General features: G+C 37.2%; 2 protein-coding genes across 2 annotated transcripts; both read right to left on the bottom strand.

Annotated features, from left to right (window-relative positions):
- Window positions 1-345: 345 nt before the first annotated feature.
- On the bottom strand, window positions 346-5,850 carry arl3l1 (ADP ribosylation factor like GTPase 3, like 1). Its single transcript, XM_041797917.1, has 6 exons — window positions 5,833-5,850; window positions 4,815-4,958; window positions 3,230-3,346; window positions 1,353-1,403; window positions 1,030-1,215; window positions 346-790 (listed from the first exon to the last, which is right to left on the bottom strand). Exons 1-6 carry the CDS (start codon window positions 5,848-5,850, stop codon window positions 743-745), a joined length of 564 nt encoding a protein of 187 aa, XP_041653851.1. The 3' UTR covers window positions 346-742.
- A 1,021-nt stretch (window positions 5,851-6,871) lies between these two features.
- Window positions 6,872-11,730, bottom strand: LOC121516781 (B-cell receptor CD22-like). The gene is made up of 7 exons (XM_041798192.1): window positions 11,699-11,730; window positions 10,398-10,466; window positions 9,317-9,352; window positions 9,066-9,095; window positions 8,730-8,984; window positions 8,432-8,530; window positions 6,872-6,954 (listed from the first exon to the last, which is right to left on the bottom strand). The coding sequence occupies exons 2-7, from the start codon at window positions 10,402-10,404 to the stop codon at window positions 6,872-6,874; spliced, it is 510 nt and encodes a 169-aa protein (XP_041654126.1). The 5' UTR covers window positions 10,405-10,466; window positions 11,699-11,730.
- Between the last annotated feature and the right edge of the window lie 371 nt (window positions 11,731-12,101).

Raw genomic sequence — 12,101 nt, 5'->3', positions numbered from 1 at the left:
TCTGAGAGAAAGTCTCCCTGCTGTAAAACAGTCTGCCTCTCTGTGTGTAATTTCCTGCACTGTTTATTCTGCAGAGCCTTGAAGATTTAATTTCTTGTCCTGCCATGCGAGTGTGTATTCGTGAGCTCATTCTTGGTTCTCAAGGTTTGTCAATATACTGTATAAGCACAATGTTGAAGTAAGCAGTCTGGCAGCTGGGCAGAAGAGGATCTGTTTGTTTATGTTCCTCCTGTTTTTGTTTTTCACTTACTAATTAATATGACAATTCAGTGTTTGTTTAAAGCAATTTGTGGTGATATTTTTCTTCACTAATTCAGGGCATTTCAAATCATGGGAGAAAAACAGCATAATTGACTATTTTAATGTCAAAAATCTCAAAACATACACTTTACACCCATACTGAACGAGAAGCTATACATCTGAATGTTACTACATGACTACACACTCAGTTTGGTTTCCCCCAAGTTACAGAAAACGCACAAATTCACCAGACAGAGATCCCAGGGAAAACTGGGGACAAAAACACACACTGTGGCTATTTTCCACATGGTAACTAAGTTATTTGAATTAACAAAATATCCATAAAAATGACAGGAATTGTAAAAACAGAATAATCATTCAAATTTGTAAGGAACGTTGAGGTGGTGTGTGTTGATATTTACTGGACTGAAATATATCTTTAATTCCTTTCGTAATGCTGGATATATGTTGGTTTTATGGTCGCTGTTGTTTGGGTCCTGTTTCATTTCTTCTTATTTACAATGTTGTTGCAAATCCAGTTCATGCCATCCTATAAGAGAATAGAAGAGAGGAAAATCAAATCTGCTACACTAATGTGCTGAAGAAAAGATAAGCTAAGGATAAGCTAAAGCAGCCAGAATACAGAGATTTTACTATAGCAATAAACTCCATTTATGTGGTTCAGATCGAAGTAAACTGAACAGCCCAGCTGCAGGGAGTGCCTCCATATACATTAATTGGTTCCTTCTAAAATGAAATCAGTAAATCAAAAGTGAAACTAGGTCTTACCTGAACTCCCTCCCCAGACACAGCTGAGCAGGCCTGAATCTGCCACTCACGGTCTCGGTATGTATGCAGGTTGAGTCCCTCAGCGATCTCGCTGGCTGGTGATGCTGTGGCCAGATCCTGCTTGTTGGCAAAGATGAGCACAGGAACTCCCTTGAGATTCTCCTCATCGATTAGCTCGGACAGCTCCTGCACACACACATACACAAAATGGTATTCAATTTAAAAAGAAAAACACTGGTCAAACAGCTTCCAATGTCTCAATCTAACCAAGATATGGGTAAGAATACATTTTGTACTCAGGAATTTGAGTGCATCAAACTCACCAGTCCCGTCTCCTCAAACCGCTTCTTGTCTGCGCTGTCGATAACATAAATCTGGAAGAATAAATGTGTGGGAAAGCAGAAAATTCATGGATTAACTTTTTTTGTTGTCTTATATATTAAAACACCTTTAGTGGTGTTTTTTAATATAGATGCACCTGCACAGCAGCCATTTAGGTGGTATTTGATAAAATCCCTGTAAAATGAAGTCAAACTTTGTGTCTTAACACATTAGATTTGTTGGAATAGATTGCTGTAATCATGTGAAAACACTGAGATCTACAGTGCTTAACAAATTTATTAGACCACCTGTCATATTTGTCTCAAGACCATCCAGCATCATGAAGTACTTTAATGAGGACTCTTTCATTTTCAGTGAGCTCTCCACGTTTTACCATTTTGAACAGGAATGAGGGATTTCAAACTGAATTCACCCAAATTTGAGCCGGCTCACTGGGCTTCTCTGAGAAGTCAGAAATTAATCAAGCATAACATTCAACCACTTAAACTAAGTTTTCTGTTCAGGAATGCAAGTAAATAACTATAATTTGACATATTAATCAAGAATATTAATATGCTTTACTGTTTTTTCAGTTTTTTTGTAAATCAGTAAATTTGAAAATTCATGGATCACAATAATAAGTATATTTTAGCATTAAAAATATCATTTGGGTTAAAGAGCTTCTACATATTGGTGTATTAACCATTGCAAAACATAAAAAATGATTTTGGTTTTACCAGTGCTGTTAATTTAGGGCAGCTGTGGCATAAACCTTACTTTGGTTAGGGTTAGGGTGGTCTAATAAATTTTTTAAGCACTGTATGTGTGACTAAATTTTTTGATTTAGGTCGTTAGACAGTTCTTCAATTCTTTTCTGGCTTGGTTAAGTTGGAGCAGGGCAAATATCTGAGCCCATGACATCACTGGTCTTGATGGTGAATTACCCCACCCCCCTAATGCTACAATGACATGAAATAACCAAGCAATTTATCTGAGTACAGTCTGTTGTTAGCTGATGTCACTGCATTCAATGAAAGTCAACAACCAGCTACATGCAGTGTTTTTGTTAATTGTGAGGTAGATCTCCTAAATCTATTAGCCACGGTGGCCTACGGATCATTAAAAGCATCATACCAGAGAGATTTGCACCAGAAAACAGTAAATTTAATCCCCAACTTCTGTGTCCCTGCTCCTTTGATCAGAAGCATTTTTTCTTAATTTGAGAGGATCGTATTTCTTGTGAGTGGGCTTGGCTCATTCAGCCAATATGCCCACACCATCCTAGAGCAGATTTTACTGCCTCATTTTTCAAGATTTTGAAGCTTAATTTGATAAACTTAGAGATATTTTTCATGACTGAAATTTGGCCTTGTGGTTCTTAACAAAATGGCCTGTTAAACAACAAAACTAAAAAAAATTTTTTTATAGCACTTTAGAGGGACTCTAATATTAGGAGAAAAAGCAATGTCCTATCATTTTTTTTTTCATACAACTGGTATTTTTTTGCATGAAGCATATGGAAATCAATGTTTTATTTTTTTATTCTTTATTTTTTTTTTACATTTTTGATTAGGCCCAACCTCTTTGCATTGAACTATAATCCAAGCTGAGCTTGACATCCAGGCATTTTGATGCCTCTATATTTTTATTGTCTTGTTCAATACGTTATCAGTACCCATTTACTTGAATTTGTTCTTTTATGTATTTAAAGAATGTGCTACACTTGAGTTACATCCATAAATCTAGATTTGATGTGATAATATTTAAAGTCCAGATAACTTTTTTCTATAAATTTTCAACCTTGGGATGAATCCAGAGCACATGTCCCCAGTTTGAAAATTTAATTTATATGGTTATGACTTTACTTTTATTCACTCACCAGCAGATCTGTGTTTTCCAGGTACTTTTTCCAGAAGGGCCTGATCTTCCTCTGCCCTCCGATGTCCCAAACATTGAGTTTCATGCCATGAGAGGCGACACTCTTGATGTTGAAGCCCTGAAGATAAACACAGCTAGAGTCACTGTGCTGCACATTCATTTGATCACAGCTTCAACAGGCAGCACCTGGAAAGCCTCTCAAATGATTATAAAGCAATTCATTAAGCGGCAATGTACTAGAGCCCAGGTGTGTGTGTTAAATGAATCACTGTTTGGTTACTCAGTAATGTAACCTTGTTAGGTATCAGTAGCAGAGCAACATGTGCTGTTTTATAAGGATGTGATAACTGTGATTATCTGCTGCTTATTTTCATGGCAATGCTTCTTTTGGCAAGGTTGTATAACATCTTTATCCTGAGGGCCCGCCGAGAAGCAAATCTGTGGTTAAGACATAGAGGATCAAGATCAGTGTATGTGTGCATGTGTCAAGTCTGATTTAGCCCTGTGGCTTCAAGTGCTATGGTATAATGGCCTCAATATGTGGTGTTTGATGTACCATCGTGTTGGTCCATATCCTACCAGTACATTCCTTATGTAAGATAGTGTGATTCTTTTATGTTAGAGATGAGATAAACATGTAAAATAGGAGGATAAACAGAAAAATTCAGCCACATTTTCAGGATTTTCTTTGAACATTTCCATCTATGTGTGGGCCTATAAACCTAGAAGGTCATGCAGGTTAATTTGCTGCTGAAAGGATTTTAACATCAATGGCTGATTTGGCAACATCCAATGATGACCTCACTTATTGAGGGCTAAAGCATGTGTATGTAAGCCAAATAATTTAATTTCACAGCGTGTCAGAAAAGCAAAAGGTCATCTGAATCCCATTACTGAGAGCAAGAGAGCACATTGGTCCAGCTGGTCTCACAAGATTAGATACATCCCCTCTCTGCCTTTCATAATGCTTCATAACAGTGGCATGACAGTAAAAGTATAGTTTTTAAAGTCTCATTCGACAAGAAAAATCTATCAGTGCTATAAAGTGTTGCCTTTTTTAGGCAGAGCCATTTTGGTGACAGCAGACAAATTGGATTGTTCTCTTGAGAGTGGGGACTTTTGAAAAAACCCAGACAGCTTTTTTCCTGGCAGATGCTCTGTATGTTATACACACTTAGCAATGAAATAAAGCTCCTACATTGTTTGGGTGTTCTTGTTGGACACATTAATTAAAAGAAAGAAGACAAAACATCATTTTTAAAGCTCTTGTGAAGAGTTTTTGGCTAGTTTTGAAACACACTGCTATTAGTGCGGATGCCTCTTTATTACCAAAAGAAGTAAACGAGAATATCATCAGCAAAAAGGGTTACTTTTGCTGAATAGTAAATTTGAAATATGAAACACCCTTATTTTTACTAAGTCTACAACAAAGAGCCTTAATAAATGATATGTTTAGATAAAACCAAACACAAGTGTTACTCCTGGAGCTCCAAAATGGAGACAAGCCAAAAGTTTTACATGACTGAAGTTTATAATTTCCTTGAATTCATAAGGTGTGTGCAACTGTTGGGTTTTTATACCCTCACCTGTGTTGGTGTGATGGTGTTCACATCCTCAGAGGCGAGACTCTTTAGCAGAGTGGTCTTACCAGCATTGTCCAACCCCAGCAGCACTATCCTGACCTCCTGCTCTGTGGTTCCTTTCAGTTTCTCAATGACAGAGAGTAAGCCCTGCATGGGGGGGGTGAAGAGGGACAGGTTAGACTGAAAACTCAGGGCAGGCATTTATTTTTAAAATGTGTCTTTTTGTCCAACTTATCAAGACAGGATGGATTTTTCGATTTAAGACAGGCTGGTAAAGACAGCAAAAGCACGTAAGAGGCTTAGAGATCTTGAAAGAAATGCTTATTTTTCTTAAAGGTGCAAAATTTCTTAAAGATCATCCAAAATATTTGTTAGAGGTAAATAAGAAGTGAAACTGGGTTTATACACTGTTGTACCTTCACACTGATCTCACTGACCTCGTTCTGATCTGAGGTCAAACCTCCCCTTACTTAAAGCCCCATTTAGTACACACGCGTGCCCATCTTGCTCCACCCACCAACCCACCGGTCTCGTGCCCTCTTTCTCTATAACTACTATACAGCTCCCAACCTCGCTTTTTTCCCCCTCTGTACATCCACCAACTTTGTTTTACAGCAGCTGAATAAGTTGCGTCCTTCAGTTGATCAGACCTCCATTCACATAATGGTTCACTGCTTAATGTGATTAATCTGAAACAAGGTTGCACAACCATAGACTGCTGCAGTGCCAGCAAAAGAGGCACTGGTGCTTCAAATATTTGAACAAAGGTGACAGAAACTACAGCGTAAGAGTGATTACCCGTACATCATAACACAGGAAGTCTCTTTTAGACATGTAATCATTAAATTCTCACTGTTAAACAAGCTTAGAAATTGAAATGGCACCTTAAACTGAAATAGCAACTTGTTAGTACACACTTATGCAGTCATAACCACTGATTAGCACTGACTTTGTGTCAAACTGATACCAAAAGTTCCCATTTGGTTTTATAACTCCTGTACTCCAGGTTCAGGCCACTTACCTTTTGAGCTTCTCCCATGGTGGCGTGTTTCCTGTGGCTTGGCTGGAGCGCTGTAGCTACATTCTCCAGTAAAGCTCACACAGGTGCTTTTGGTCGCCCAGGTTAGCTATCCAGAACAAAAAGGAGCCAGCAGCCTCTATCTTCTCTCTCTCCCTCTTCAATAAACTTGGGTGCTTTATGTGCTATGAGTGTATGTGATAGTAACGTCTACCTGGGCCGCTGTAGGGTTAGTAAGCAGGAAGAGGGGGAGGGTGGATGGGACTGGGATTAGGAGGCCAGAATTAGCCCTAGTCATCCATGCAAAGGCAACACCATCCTCCCTCCCCCCTCCTTCGTCTGTCCATCCCTCCAACTCCACTTTGCAGTGGCTTTACCTGGATTATCCCTGAGCCACCTGCTGCAGGAGGAAACTGAAACGGGCCCTTGCTGACACACTCACACATCCAGATAATAACGAGGAAAATACAGAAAAAGGTTCAGTCATACGGTTGAGAGGGAAATGCTGATAATGCAGAGAAACAAAGACACTTGGTGCAACATGAGGACTGACAGAAAAAGAGCTTAACATAGAACTTTCAGAGGATTATATCATGTTGTAGAACCTGGGAATTTATCATTTCTGTGTTCATAAGTCATTGCTCAAATCCCACATCTATCCCCCTCTGTGAGAGCAGTTGATGGCATTACCATGCCATATATCCATTACATGCAAGCTGCTATAAAGCTGCTCAGTGTGGGTCGTCTGTGCTGTGTCTTCCTGTGAGCAGAGCATTCAGTAGGATTAGTGTGAGCACGCCCGTCCTGTGTTTGGATTAAAACATTTCTAGGCTCTTTTTCTCAACTGAACTGGTGTTGTGGTCAGTGGGCGGGGCTTCATGAAAGCTCAATTAGACCATGGATCTCTATGATAACGTGTATCCTCATTTTATCTCACACACAAGAAGACAGAGATTACATAGCTTTTATTCCTATAGCAAACACTACAACAGAAATTAAATACACATTATGATTACTTCTTAATCTGTTAGATTGTTTTTCTTTAGGACTCTCTCGGTGTGAATGGAGCTGGGCCGGCTCTCTGCTGATCCTGTGCTCTCTGCTTCATCCTCTCCCGGTGTTTAGCTGCAAAGATAGAGGGGAGATAGGTGATATCACACTAAATGCAAGGATGAAGACAAGTTATTCTGTATTTTTGTTTCATATTATTATACATATACTGTTTTTGTAGATTTCTCCCTAAATAGTGTATATAATTGACAGTCAATTGGATTTTTCATTCTTCAACAATTATACTATAATCTGGATTTTGTTCAACAAAATGACCAATGATGACAATGGCTTTTTTTTTTTCAAAATAACCAAAAATGTTGTTCTCAAAATTATTATGCAAAACAGAGTTTCAAAACATTCAATAGTTTCTAAAGGATTGAAAACAGAAATCTTGTAATTTATTTGCTTTAGGAGATAATTATTATTAAACCAAAGCTATTTCAATCAAAAACATCTTCATAGATCAAGTTCCATATTAATTAAAAGCCCTTCTTTGATATCACCTTAATAACTCTCTCATTCATTAAACTTGGAAGTCCATTTTGTTTCTGCCTGTATTCCCTTTAAGGATGCTACGAATTTCCTCCCAGTGCTGCTGTTTCCAGTTTGAGGTAAATTGCCGCCCACACTGCCGTATTTTTTGCAGCATGAAAAGGTGTGTTGTCTTGCGTGAAAATGATTTCCCTTTGGAAGGCAGTCCCACTAAAGTGAGACAGTGTGAAACCTCTGTGTAACTTACTATTTACAGTTAAACTGAGATTCACAGCAAACCAATAAACAATCTCTGGGAGATATTATGGAAGAATAAATTATGCTAAAGGAAGCCTTGGTTTAGAGCTGTTTAGCACTTACTGGCTATACAGGATATACAGAGAAATTGGCATCAATTAAAGAATTTTAAAATCTTAACTAATTTGTTTAATGAGAGTGAGAGACCCCACACGTCAACATATAATGACAGATTTTTCTCCAATCAAAACTCCAAATCTTACGAGATCAATCATAACTTCAGAGTAAACTAGCTAACTGTTAGCTACCTGCTACATACTCTGCGGTCACAATTTTTGGTCTAGCTCCCTTCCTGGCCAATTCAATATTGGTATTTTTACAGTACATGCTGTATAAATATGTTGTGGACAGTTTAACAAGTTGGTCCTCCATTTTTACATTCATTTAACTTAATGCTTCATGTTTATAGTTGTTATTATTGCCTTGGATTTCCCTCAAGATTAGACACACAAACCAAACAGAACCTCAAGAGTTCACACCTCCTTAGCAGTTTATGTTGAAACATCCAGCATTTCTACGGCAATGATCATTACAACTACAAACACTGGAAAACTGTAGAAAACATTAAGGGTAATGTCAGTACTCCACTAAAATATATATAACAAAAATTTTATATTTAAGGAATGTAAGATTGGGAAAAATCTACGTTATACCTACAAATTCTTGAAAATGTAAGCGTGTGTATAAGCGTGTGTGTTTATTGTATATGTATATATTTTCTGATTGGTCACTGTGTTGTCTGATAGCACAGAGCTCTTACCGCTGTCTCTTTTCAGCTTGTATTTCATAATAATGCCCATCAGCAGAACCAGGGCCAAAGCAGACACACCACAGATGATCAGGATCACCACGCTGTTGTCTGAGGTCATAGTCACAAAGACAGACTACAGTAAGACCATACACTATCAGAAGAACAAGGTTTGCATTTCATTATCAGTAGCTAAAGTCATTTTCATTTTAAGACTGTAAACAACTTTTCCAAGACTGTGTTTAATGAGTCCTCATGCAAAATCTACATCACAAAGGCTGTGAAGAGACCAGGGGAGCTGTCTTCTTACCGCTAACAGTGACATCTTCTGGCAAAGATTTGCAACAGCCACAAGAGCTGTTCACAAAGCAGGAGTACTGGCCTGCCTTATCAGATAACACACTTTGAAGAAGAAGCTGGCTTTTATTCTGGCCTTTGAGTTCCTTTCCATCCTTTATCCACCCAAACATCAGAGTCACATTGGTAAAGTTGTGAACACATGTTAGGGTGATGTCGTTCCCTTCCTGAACATTAGACCCAGTACTGTTGATTGAAACCTGAAATTCTGTAGGGGGAAAGAAAATACTCAAGGAAATCGAACCAAAACTCATGACGTTTGGTTTGCAGAAATGTAAGTTTTGGTTACCTTTTTTACATCCTGGAGACACAAGAGACACTAATAAACCGAAAAATGAGCACAATAAGTGTTAGAAATAAAAACAACAGCGGAAAAGAAGACACATCCATATTCAGCTCATTAACTTAACTACTTTGACATGCTTACAACATTCAAGCCTTACTGTATGACAACGCCCTGCTCCAAACTGTTTCATTTACCATTTACACTTTAAATGATTCATCATCGAGTCAACAAATGGAAAGAAAGATGGCACTTACCATTAATGCAATCTGCAGGGCAGAGTTGACAAGTATCTAAATAGAGATTGAAGGAATAATTTGAACATAATTTTTTTCCATTGCAGCTTGCCTCACAAGTACTTATGCCTAACATTTTTTGGCCATATATAGAGAAATAAGAGCCAATACCAGTATCAATAATTGTAATAATTTAGCTGATTACAGATACAATTGCGTTCTCATCACCTCTTTGGGTATAAGACTCCCACAAAGCCAAGGATTTCTCTCATGTTTGTCAAACAGGTGACCTCTTCTGCCCATTAAAGTCTCTCATCGTTAAATTGACTGGACACAACAGATAAAATCTGTTCATACCACATTATTAGTGGATGGCCGACACTTATCAACAGGGGCAACATGCATTCCTACTATTATATCTGATACATAAAATTGAGTGCCCTCCCGGTTGGCAAAACACTACTGTTGCAATGACTTTTATGTTGGGCCCTTTTTTGATCTATATTGAGCCAGAACTATATCTCACAGAACCAGTTTGGATTATCTGGTGCTAATATGGTGTTAAAATGCTCTAGAATACAGGAAATGGCATCTACTGAATTGAAAATGTTCTGGGGGAAGACCCCCAGACCCCCTAGGGATTTATTTATTCATTTCTGTGTTCTTTACAGTCCAATGCTAAATCTACTCAGTTCTTGTGGATGCTGATCCTAACTTCAAACTAACTTGAGTAGTCTGTCTAGTTAGTCTGTTTTAAGGCTATATAATGTGCCATTTGTATAACATATAAACATGTCTAAAGTACCCTTGAAAACACACGAAACTTAGTGCCCTCTTCAGTGGCGAGAAGGCATTGTATGTGCCCTTTATTTTTTTTTTTACCCCTGCCCTTGAAAAAGTCTGTGCACGCCACTGCCCAGATGTAATGTAAAAACACCAGGGGTTTACTTGAACTGTTACCGTTATTATTGTAATGATTATTGTGAATCGACTTTCAACTTTCAACTTTAACTTATTGTTCCCTAAGGGCAATTTGCTTTGCAGGCAGGTAAAAAACACAGAACATAAGAAACACAGTCACATAAGTTTAGAAACAACTTACCTGCCATAGGCTCTCCTGTGTTGTTACATTTTACACACTGAATGGGAACACAGGCAGAGCCCAAACGAGCTGAAAAAAGAACAGAAAAATAAACAAATATAATCTCTATCTGTTAGATAAAAATAAGACTTCACAAAATACAAAAATTAAAACTCCAGTGTGTGCTTACAAAACTAACTTAAAAAAATAAAAATAAAACAAAAATACAATAAAATGAAATAAAAAAAAAAACAGGATAAAAAAATGAAATAAGACACAGAATATTCCCAGTGCTACGCTTTGATACGAGCATTCAAATGGGCTACTCTAGGGGAGTGTAAAATGAAGAAGATTTCACACAATGGTAATTTGAGGTCTTGAGTTATATTCAAATGTAAAACGTACAATTTTCATGCAATGAAAAAAAACATTTTCCTGATCTCTAACAGTTTCCATCCAAACGGTTCAGACCAAAATCAACCCCCCCATAAAAAAAACTTCAGAAATATTTCAGATGAAAAATTGACTATTTCTGACCAATCTTAAGAAAAAAAAAAAAAAAAAAAAAAAAGAAGAAGAGGAAAAAATACCCACATAAACTTGTGGCAGTACTCCACATATTGGCATTGGCAATCGCAAGCAGAATTTATGACTCTAACTATTAACCTTATTTTTACGATCTAAGTCCAGTGTGTCTTAAACTATTTGTTGAATATTCCTAAAAATAGAAAAAAATCAACTGAAAGTAAGTGATGCAAATTTCTCCTAAGTATTTTAAAGGTTTCTTAAATGCTCCAAAATTAAAAAAAAAATCCCTAAGATTTAAAAAATGTAAAAACAGAAAACAAACAAACAAACAAAAAACAAAACAAACAAACAAACAAACAAACAAACAAACAAAAAACCCCACAGGGATTCAGGTTAAAATTCCTCATAGTTTCCAAAAGTTTGATATTTTGTTTAAAGCAAAGATATTTCAATTAGACCAGTGGGAACTGTGTTAAAGGGTGATAAGAGGTTTGATAAAGCCCCTTTCACACTTATTTAGAGCCACATAGGTCCAGATATTTGTCTTTTTTCAAGATTTAAAAAGGAAAAAAAATAGTCTTTATTGCATCAATTAAGTAAACAATCTGCCAGTGGAGCAAGCAACATTTGTTGAGTCTCTTGAAATGGATTTACAAACAAATGTAGATAGTACATCTCATTTCAAAGTTCATGTTCAGCCCTTTAGCTTTGTTGTATCTGGTAAATGTGGCTAGAATTAGTAAAATTAGAAATTTCTGACTTTTACATTCGAACCTTTGGTGTAAGTTTCTTACTTGTAAAGAAGAGACAGAGCAAAAGACCAAGGACCGACTCTCTCATAACCATTCTGGAAAACATCAGTAAAGTTGCCTTTGCTTGAACAGAGGAATGTGGTTGCATAGAAATCAAGTTAGGCTATCTCTCTGAAAGAAAGCTAACAACATTTAAAGACATTTTACATCCTGTAAATGTAACTTTAAGTCTTAAAAATGACGTTTTAATGCTGAAGTATTTTCCCTCTTACCTTTAGAGTTGTCTTCTCCTCATTTACAGGGTTGACTGATGATGTGCTCTGCTTTGCTTAAGCTAATGGTCTTTGCAGCAAAAAAGGTATGCTGTCGCTGGTTATAAACACTGATATGCAAATTAATTCTTTCCTGGAACTTATACCATAAAACAGGCTGCCTTTTGTATGTT

Source organism: Cheilinus undulatus, linkage group 10 (genome assembly GCF_018320785.1).
Source record: "Cheilinus undulatus linkage group 10, ASM1832078v1, whole genome shotgun sequence".
In the NCBI taxonomy this organism is placed as follows: Eukaryota; Metazoa; Chordata; class Actinopteri; order Labriformes; family Labridae; genus Cheilinus; species Cheilinus undulatus.
The sequence above is the reverse complement of the archived record's forward strand: the minus strand, read 5'-3'. Positions and strand labels throughout refer to the sequence as shown.